Below are 10,748 nucleotides of genomic sequence, written 5' to 3' on the forward strand. Positions count from 1 at the left end.
GGAAGCGAGAATGGCCGGACTTCATCTCATCTATTTTGGTCATGTTGTCAGAAGGGACCATTCCCTGGAGAAGGATGTCATGCTTGGTAGGGTGGAGGATCGACGAAAGAGGGGGAGGCCTTCAATGAGATGGATTGATATGGTGGCTGCGATGATGGGCTCAAGTATAGCAGGGATCGTGGAGCTGGCACAGGATCGGGCGGTGTTTCGTTCTGCGGTGCATGGGGTCGCTATGAGTCGGAAACGACTTGGCGGCACCTAACAACAACAACATGTCACTTTAGTTTTGTGTATTTCAGTGTACATAAATTATATTTCAATAAAATGCATTTTAAAAAAATAGCACTACAACACAAAAGTTAAATACTAGCGGACCTTATGCTCTGAAAAAACAACAACAACAACAACAAAAAACAAACCCATTGCTATCAAGTTGGTTCCAACTCATAGTAACCATATAGGACAGAGTAGAACTGCCCCACAGATTGCATAATCTTTATGCAACCAGATTGCCACATCTTTCTCCTTCACAGCAGCTGGTGAGTTGGAACTGCCAACCTTTTGCTTAGCAGCTGAGCACTTAACCACTGGCCATCAGAGCTCCTTGAAAATAGCAGTAACTAATATTAAAATTTTTTTTCATTGTGAATATATATGTAACAGAATATTTGCCATTTCAACAATCTAGTCTTCACGTATGCAGTTCAGTGACATTATGTTCATCATGTTGTTTAGCAATCACCCTTATCTGTTCCCCATTTTTTTAAAATCACCATTAACAGAAGTTCAATGTCACCTGAGCAACAATAACTAATGTTAACTAAACTTTTATTAAGTGCTAGGCCCTGTTGTTTTTAATACCCAGAGCAACCCTAAAAGGTACATATATTTATTATCTCGTTTTGCAAAAGAGGAAGTTGAGGCACAGGAAAAACCAGTAAGTCACTCAAAGTCACACAGCTAGTAAGGGGCAGGCCCAGGAGTGTAAACCAGGTCATTTGGATCTACCCTCCTGCCTCTGACTACATAACAAAATAAAAATCACTATCTTATCCTTTAAGTTACCCATCACCAATTGAGTGCCGAATATTGCAGTCATCTTTGAACTCGAGGACTGGTATAGGGGGTACACAATGACTTTCCAAGGGTTATGAGGCATAGTAGTTTTCAGGAAATCTATTTTGAGATCTTCAACATCCACATGTTCTCCTTCTAAATATATATACCTGAGAATGTGTATTCCCACAACAGCATTTCTCTTATTCTACAAAAGAAAAGCATTTCCACTGCCCATTCACATCTTAAGTATTGTTCTTTGTCCCATAACATAAACGGCCAAACAGGGATAATTCAAAATCTTGGTTAGGGAAGCTTTTTCTAATGATCAATCAAAGTAACAATTCAAATATATATATATATTTTTTAGGTTTTAGCATAGTGCCTAAGGCACTTTACTGCCAACCAGAAGGCTGGCGCTTCAAACCCACCAGCCACTCCTCAAAAGGAAGGTTGGGCAATCTACTTCCGTAGTGATACTGCCTCGGAAACCCAAGGAGAGATTGCTATGAGTCAGGCCTGACTCAATGGCACATAACAACAACAACAACAACAATACACATTTCTGTCAAGGTGAAGCATAGGATAGAATGGGTATTTTGGTCTGAGTTGGGAAGTTCTGAATTCAGGTATGTGGCAAAGAGGGGTAATAATAATCGTAATTATAATATTTTTATTTAATAATAATAACAATTATTTAATGTATAATAATAATTTTATTTAATGACTTTGTTTCTTACACACCTACATGATTGTTCAAGAAAGAACCTTAGACTGTTGAGGCAAAGTCCCTTGAGAACAAAAGCAAACAGAGCATTGGTAAGAAATACTGACTGTAAAATGGCTTTTTACTTGCATATTTAAGCATTCAGCAATTCTTTCTATCCTTAATATTTATTCGTAGGATGTGCCATTGACTGGGAAAAGAGAACTTCAAACAGTTAAAAAAAAAAACAGTGCTTAAAAGTTAGTGGACTATTTTTCTGAATACATGGCCAGGGATAGAAATAAAACATTTACATGATGCCTTTTAGACTCAGTATGTGTTATTCAAAAGAGCAGTTAAAACCTATTGTATTAAAGCATGTTCCTAAATATTTATTTCAACCACAGTCAGTCATCATCTTCTTTCTTCTAGTACATTTTCAAAGAGCTTCTATTTTAACAGAAGCATGAATATGTGCTAGCTGCCAGGTTGATTAGTTTTATCAGTATACCTCTCTCTCTCTCTCTCTCCTTTCTTTTTTTTTTTTGCATTAAAAAGACATGAAAAGCTTATACCAATCAATAAAATCAGTAGAGTTAGTTTTGACTTTATACTTGATTTATTTTTAATTATTCCCCAAAGCAAGGCAGCAATTTATATTCGGAGTTTAGTATATATGCACTCACATTTACTAAATGAGTACTATGATTTTCCTGTATAACTTGTTTCATAGTTTCATAAATAACTTACCATTTTTCTCATATATTACATTTAGAAAACCCAAACCAAACACACTGCCATCGAGTCAATTCTGACTCATAGCAACCCTCATTTGGTTTGTGAGGCAGTAAATCTTTATAGAAGCAGATTGTCCAGTCTTCCTTCCTTGAGTGGCTGGTGAGTTTGAACCACCAGCCTTCTGGTTAGCAGTCAATGCTTTAGGCACTGTGCCACTAGAGCTCCTTATAATACATTTACATATGACAAATTAAATAATAAAAGCAGCATTTGATTTGTCTCTTTTTATAATTTATTATAAGATTAATGTTGTTGTTATGTGCCGTCGAGTTGAACCTGACTCATAGCAACCCCTCCTTGGGTTTCTGAGGCAGTATCGCTACGGAAGTAGATTGCCCCATCTTCCTTCCGAGGAGTGGCTGGTGGGTTTGAACTGCCAGCCTTCTGGTTAGCAGTCAAGTGCCTTAGGCACTAAGCTACCAGAGCTCCTAAGATTAATATATATATATAAATACTATATATTTATATTATATATATTGAAAATATATAGTATTAATATAACTTACTATAAAAGTAATTATATTTCACATGTTCATTGCAGCATTATTCACAATAGCAAAAAGATGGAAACAACCTAAGTGCCCATCAGCAGATGAATGGATAAACAAATTGTGGTACATACGTAAGTTGGATACTTTGCAATTATGAAAAATAATGAGGAGTCCATGAAATATAACATGGATAAATCTAAAGGACATTATATTGACTGAAATAAGTCAATTGCAAAGGATAAATAATATATACCACTTTAATAAAAAGTCATGAGTAGATATGTACACTGAAAACAATGTTCTTTGATGGTGTCTTGGATTGTTGTTGTTGTTGTTATGTGTGGTCGAGTCAGACCCAATTCATAGTGACCCCTCCTTGGTTTTCCAAGGTGGTATCACTACGGAAGTAGATTGAATTTTATCCCCCCAAAATAAATGTCAACTTAGGTGGGCCATGATTCTCAGTGGTTTGGCAGTTACGTAATGATGTAATCAAGCCCATAATCTGATCTGATGTGATCAGTCAATCAGTTTTAAGGAGATTAGAGTAGTCATAACACCCTTACTCAGGTCACAGCCCTGATCAGATGTAAGGAGATGAGGGTGTGGTCTGTATCATGTTTTATCTTACGAGAGATCAAAGGAGAGAGAAATAAGCAGAGAAGGAGAGATCTAATCACCATCAAGAAAGAAAAGCCGGAAGTGGAGCACATCCTTTGGACCCAGTGTTCCTGCACTGTGAACCTCCTAGCCCCAGGGGAGATCTCCAAGGAATGCCTGGCCCACAGATGTTGAAAGGTGGCAAAGACCTTCCCCTCAAGCCAACAGAGAGAGAAAACCTTCCCTTACAGCTGGTGCCCTGTATTCTAAACTATGAGAGAATTCTCATTTGTTAAAGCCATGCACTGTTGTATTTCTGTTATGGAAGCACTAGAGAACTAAGATAGTTATAGGGATGGGAGGACGAAGGAGGGAAATCATTTTCTAGATGTTGTTATTGTTGTTGTTATGTGCCGTCGAGTCAGACCTGACTCATAGCGACCCCTCCTTGGGTTTCTGAGGCAGTATCACTACGGAAGTAGATTGCCCAACCTTCCTTCCGAGGAGTGGCTGGTGGGTTTGAACCACCAGCCTTCTGGTTAGCAGTCAAGTGCCTTAGCCACTATGCTACCAGAGCTCCTTATTTTCTAGATAGTATTCCCTTTTTGTTTTTGGTGATGGGAAAGTCAATTCCAAATATAGGTGAAATCTGCACAACCTGACCATGGTAAATGAAGACACTAAGAAGTTTGAAAGTCAAAGGGACAATTTCAGTAAATGCTGTAACCTACATAATTTTGCAATAACAGTAAACAACCAAAAAATATGTGCATGGTTGCATATGTAGATATGTATGCATATTTGTGTAAGAAGGCATATGCAAGTAAATGCACATGCATGTATAGGTGTATCTGTAGGCATATGTCTATACACGTTTGTGTGTGCTGCATATATATCCCTAGGTATAATAAAGTGCAGTTATGGAGGCCTCCTAGACACATCCAAACAACTCATGGTATTGGTTTATTGAACTTAAAGCTTATGACCATAGTCTTGGGGGACAATTTGGTCAATTGGCATAACATAATTCATAAGGATCATGTTCTACATTGTAGTTTGGTGAGTAGCATCTGGGGTCTTAAAAGCTTGTGAGTGGCCATCTAAGACACAATTATTGGTCTTTACTCATATGGAGCAAAAGAGAATGAAGGAAACCAAAGGGTCAAAGAAGAAACTAGTCCACAGGACTAATAGCCCATGCAAACCACAATCTCTTCTAACCTGAGACCAGAAAACAAGAAGGTGTTCGGCTAACACTACCAACCATTCTGACCAGGGACACAATAGAAGGTCCCAGATAGAATGGAAGAAAAATGTAGAACAAAATTCAAATTCCTAAAAAAGACCAGACCTTCTGGACTGATGGAGACCAGAGTAATCCCAAGACTATTACTCTAAGATATTTTTTGAACTTGGGACTGAGGCTATCTCTGGAAGTTATCTTTCAGCCAAATAACAGATTGCCTTTTAAAATAAACAGTATCACCCATGAGTAATGTACTTCCTTAAACAATCAACTATATGAGACTAAATGGTCAACATTTTACCAAAAGCAAAGATGAGAAGGCAAGGAGAGGAGAGGAAACTAGATGGATGGAAACTGAGCAAACAGATTGGAAATAATGAGAAAGCTGATACATTGTGAAAATGTAACCAATGACATGGAACAATTTGTATAAACATTGTTAAAGAGGAATCTAATTTGCTGTGTAAACTTTCTGCTAAAACACAATAAAATATTAGTTTAAAAACTATATTAGATGTACAGCATTTTAAGATTGGCTGCTTTTCCAGTCTTTTTTTTTTTTTAATGCATTTTATTGAAATATAATTTATGTACAGTGCAATACACAAAACTAAAGTGACGTGGGTCAATGCATTTTTTTTTTTTTGCTGTGTTCCCTCCACTCCCTTGCCACCCCTGGCAACCAACAAAGAAAGTTTCCCTCCATATATAAACCTTTCCTTGACCCTCCACAACAATGAACTAATATATATTTGCCCTTCTGTGATTGATTTATTTCACTCAGCATAATGTCCTCCAAGTTCATCCATATCATGTGGCATTTTGCAGACTCTACATTATCCTTTAGTGCTGTATAGGATTCCATTATGTGTATGTACCATAGTTTGGTCATCCACTTTTCTGCTGATGGGCACGTAGGTTGTTTCCATCTTTTTGCTATTGTAATCTTCCCATCTTTTTTATAAGATAGGGAGGGGTCGCTATGAGTTGGATCCAACTTGATGGCAGTGCATTGCATTATGTTGCATGTTGTATAATTTAGCAGTGATTTTTATAATATTCCTTGAAATATGTATTAACAATTTATTTACATTGAAAAATAAAATCAGATTTATCTTGTCAAAAAGAAATCTAATTTAGATGGCTGCTTTGATAATAAGAACTGGCAAGCATTTTCCATAAATTGTATGAGAAAAATCTGTGGCACTGATGTTTTAGTAAAAAATTTATTTCAAGCACATGATAAAATAATTTTGTCCACAAATATATGAAAATAATTTTATGACAAATATTATAACAAGATAGTAATATGTCCCTTTCCCAACCCATTCTGAGTATACTGAGTTAAACAAAGTTCCTCTACGTGAAGGACCAACAGGTAAAACTAATTTACCTGCTATTATCAGGCATGTATGTTATTACCAGGGAGCTCTGGTGGCAAAGTGCTTAAGGCACTTGACTGCTAATGAGAAGGGCTGTCGGTTCTAACCCACCAGCCACTGCTCAGAAGGAAGGTTGGGCAATCTACTTCTGTAGTGAAACCTCCTCAGAAACCCAAGGAGAGGTTGCTATGAGTTAGGATTGACTCCATAGCAGTGAGTTGGTGTTTTTTTTTTTTTTTTTTTTTGGTATGTTATTACCAACTCCATGGCACCTAACAGCAACAGCATGTGATTATGAGGAAGTACATAGTCTTTCAAAATTATTTTAGGAGGTACACAAGCAAAAGGATTTGAAGACAACTGTGACTGTTGTCATGTTGGATTTTTGGGCCCTGTTACAGGTATTCAGGGTGGGCATGGGTGAATAGGCTTTTTGGAAATTGGTGATGCCTTAGTTAATAACCCCAATAAGGGGTAGGACTTGATGACTTGATGGAACATGGCAGCTACTCTGTCAATCCTTTATGTAATACACATGTCTATATATACATATGGGAGCTCTGGTAGCATAGTGGCTAAGACACTTGCCTGCTAACCAGACGGCTGGCGGTTCAAACCCACCAGCCACTCCTCGGAAGGAAGGTTGGGCAATCCTACTTCCGTAGTGATACTGCCTCGGAAACCCAAGGAGGGGTCGCTATGAGTCGGGGCCGACTCGACGGCACATAACAACAATAACAACAATATATACATATATATAGTTCACTTTTCATTGCATCCTCAATCAAAAAGTAAGGAACAGTCTACAAAATAACTACTCTTCAAAGTGTCAAGTTCAAAAAACAAAACAAAACAAAACAAAACTGAGGACATCAGTGGAAAAATAGGTAAAGTTTGAATAAGGTTTATAATTAATAGTATTATACCAAGGTTAATTTCAGAGTGTTGATAATCATATAGGTTTATTTAAGATGTTAAAGCTGGGCAGGGGTATATAGAAATCTCTGTTCTATTTTTTAATTGTGAGCCTAAAATTCTAAGTAAAAAGTTAAAAAGTAAAGCAATGCCTGTTAAAACCAAAGAACAAAAATGTAATTGTATATCACCAAGGTTTATCCTGTGTGACTCTATTCCTAGGCTCTCAAGTGGAAGCTATTCAGCTTTGAATGTTTACATTGTTAACCATTCTTCGTGATAATGATTTTCTTTTGATTCAAAGTTACTGAGAAACAGGCAAGAAAAAAATAACCCTAAAGTAGCAAAAACAAACAAAATGATAATGCCCGGGAAAAGACCAATTTGCCGGTGGCATAGCATCCTGGTTAAGTAAATTCCCAATATGTAGAAGGCCCTCTGAAATTTCTTCATACCCTTTAAAGCAGTAATTCTACTTTGGGAAGACACTCTTAAGAAAAGAATTCTAAAGTGGGGAGAATATAGACGCTCCATTTATAATGTTGTTGTTGTTATGTGTGGTCGAGTCAGACCTGACTCATAGCGACCCCTACTTGGGTTTCCGAGGCAGTATCACTACGGAATTAGATTGCACAACCTTCCTTCTGAGGAGTGGCTGGTGGATTTGAACCCCCAACCTTCTGGTTAACAGTCAAGTGCCTTACGCACTATGCTACCAGAGCTCCATTTATAATACAGAACAAATAAATAAAATGAAAGAGCAAACGATGGTGGAGGCCTTGCCGGTGGGAGGAAGGTCACACACAGGCCTGTGAGGACCAATCAACATGCACAATATGGGTACTGAAAAGGAGCTCTGGTGGTGCAGTAGATAAGACATTCAGCTGGTGACCTGTGTTGTTGTTGTTGTTATGTGCCATCGAGTCAGCCCCGACTCACAGTGACCCCTCCTTGGGTTTCCGAGGCAGTATCACTACGGAAGTAGGATTGCCCAACCTTCCTTCCAAGGAGTGGCTGGTGGGTTCGAACCGCCAGCCTTCTGGTTAGCAGTCAAGTGCTTTAGCCATTATGCTACCAGAGCTCCTAGCTGGTGACCTAAAGGTAAGCTATTCCAACCCACCAGCCACATCTTGGGAGAAAGATGAGACAATCTGCTTCTGTAAAGATTTACAGCCTTGGAAACCCTATAGGGTCATTCTGCTCTGTTCTATAGGGTTGCTATGAGTCAGAATTATTTGATGAACAATTTGGTTTTCATTTTTTATGTAATGAAATATTCTCTAGAGTAAATCCAAGGGGTCTGTGTTAAAACTTGGAAATGTTTAAATGAAAACGTCTTAAGGAGAAAAAAACAGGAACACAGGGTAGTACTGACTGCAGTTGTATAAAAACTTACGCATGAGGTTAAATATGAGTTTTTTGGAAAAAAATTTTCTTTCAGCCTTGAATGAGTATTACAACATGATGTGCAGTGACGAGAAAACTGCCACAAATAGGCAGGGGTAATGAATAATACGGAGGTCCAAGCTGTGGTGTGGGCTTCTTCAAAGTCCCTTACGGGGTCTGGGTTTGTGACTCAGCTGGACCAAGAATGGGGTGGACATTCAGGTCGAAAAGGCTATTGGCTGGCAGACGGCCAGGGGGCGCTCCAAGCATGTCCTCAAGTCCCCGGGCGGCTCTCACGCAGCGCGGGTTCCCCTTGGCTCCGCCCCCGGACTGGCCTCTCCCGGCTCCTCTTCCCTGCTGTCTCTCCCCCGCCCGCCGCCAGGGGTCGCCGCAGGCTGGCTGGCGCTCGGCTCGCGGCCCAGGAGTACTGGCACCCGCAAGCGGCCGAGGCCGGCCTGGTGGCCATGGACCGGTTCTTGTGGACCAGCGGCCTTCTGGAGATCAACGAGACCCTTGTGATACAGCAGCGCGGGGTGCGCATCTACGACGGCGAGGAGAAGGTAAGGTGGCGGCCTTCCCCCCCACACCCCGCGGTTGACCTCTCCGAGAGCCTGGCGGCAGGGGTTCCCGGACGGGAGCGCGTCCCAGCCGTGCCGGCCCTCCATTAGCCCTCCTGGCGACACTGGCCTTGCTCTTCCGCCCCTCCGCGGCTGATTCCGGAGGCACATAGTCCGCTGAACCCCTCTCTCTGGGCCCTAGCACCTCAGTGCAGGGATAGGAAAGTGCCCGCCGAGAGTAGCAGGGTCGCGCCGGCCTTGTCCCCGGCGCCCGCACATCCGCGGCCTGGAGCGCTCCGGCGCTTTCCCGGCTTGGTGCGCGCCGGCCCAGTAAACCGCACCATCTCCAGCTTTGGAACCATTCCCAGGAAGCGAGGATTGTGGCAACTTTCCTTCCACTCCCACCCCACCAAAATAGTACTTAAGATTCCACAGCTTGTGTATGCTGATGAGAATACTGCTTTGTTTTCATTCAGTGTGGTAGTGAAGATGACGACAGATTTCTTTGGCATTATTTCAGAACCTTTAATTACACTGGATATCAAGCATAATAACTGGGAGCGGCCAGTTCTGCCTTTTTGTTAAGAGAGGGCTGTTGCTATAAATTCCCTAGCTCAGTGGTAGCTTTAAGTTGACCCTTCCTTTTAAGGAATCCGGATGGGTTATAAAATTTGCCCTAGGCTATGGAAGAGGGTGAGGAATTACTTTGAAAGGATTTCTGAAAGAATTACCCATGTTTTCCCCCTATTGAAACGCCTTTGCTAAAGGCTGTTCCCCCCCCAATTTCGAAAAGAATTTTGAGCATCTGTTTTGTAAAGTGGTGTAGTGTAAGCCCTGCCTTGTTTTCCCATAGTAATATAGAAATAAGACTTTCTCTTAGATGCATTTGCAAATTCATAGAAGAAATCTTCACTAAGTAAATAGTTTGTGGATACTTGTATGAAACTACAAAATACCATTTGATTCTGGATGAAATGGATAATCTGCAATTTGAAAATTTATTTAGATTTATAACCCACAAACATTTTTAGTTTCCGGAAGTTTTCATTTCTACCTTTCTGTCTTTGCAGTTTTGTTAATGCAACTTCCTCTTTTTTTATCTTTACAGAATCTTTAGTCTATCTTCCTCTTAAGCAATGGAGGGCAGGGGTTACAGAGCCATCCAGGGGCATAGTTGAAATTGGTGTCAGATCCTCTAATTCCTTTAGGTCATTTAGTTTGACACACATGAGTTGCTTGGAGTGAGGGTTTACTTGACAGCAAGTGTTTTTTTTGTGTTGCCTCCATTGTTGAGTCATGGACTTCTTATTGTTAGCTGCCTTCAAGTTGGTCCTAATCTGTTCATAAAGGGTCCAGACTGTATGATCCATAGAGTTTTTATTTGCTGATTTTGGGAAGCAAATCACCAAGCCTTTTTTCCTAGTCTGTCTTAGTCTGGAAGCCCTGAAACCTGTTCAGCGTTTTAGCAACATGCAAGCCTTTACTGACAGGTGGTGGCTGCACTTGAAGTGCACTGGCTGGGAATTGAGCCTGGGTCTCTTCCAGATGCTGTCTCAACACTTTTATCAACTTGATCTCAAATTGGGCTTTGCATCTTTTTTTTTTTTTTTT

General features: G+C 40.2%; 1 protein-coding gene across 1 annotated transcript in view; it reads left to right on the forward strand.

Moving 5' to 3' along the window:
- The first annotated feature begins 9,044 nt into the window (after positions 1-9,044).
- VPS36 (vacuolar protein sorting 36 homolog) overlaps positions 9,045-10,748 on the forward strand; it is a 92,112-nt gene continuing 90,408 nt past the window's right edge. The window contains exon 1 of the mRNA XM_007945236.2: positions 9,045-9,140. Coding sequence (XP_007943427.1) covers positions 9,045-9,140 — 96 coding nt within the window. The remainder of the gene's footprint in view (positions 9,141-10,748) is intronic.

This window comes from Orycteropus afer, unplaced genomic scaffold, assembly GCF_000298275.1.
Source record: "Orycteropus afer afer isolate SDZICR_OR568_19922 unplaced genomic scaffold, OryAfe1.0 scaffold00134, whole genome shotgun sequence".
In the NCBI taxonomy this organism is placed as follows: domain Eukaryota; kingdom Metazoa; phylum Chordata; class Mammalia; order Tubulidentata; family Orycteropodidae; genus Orycteropus; species Orycteropus afer.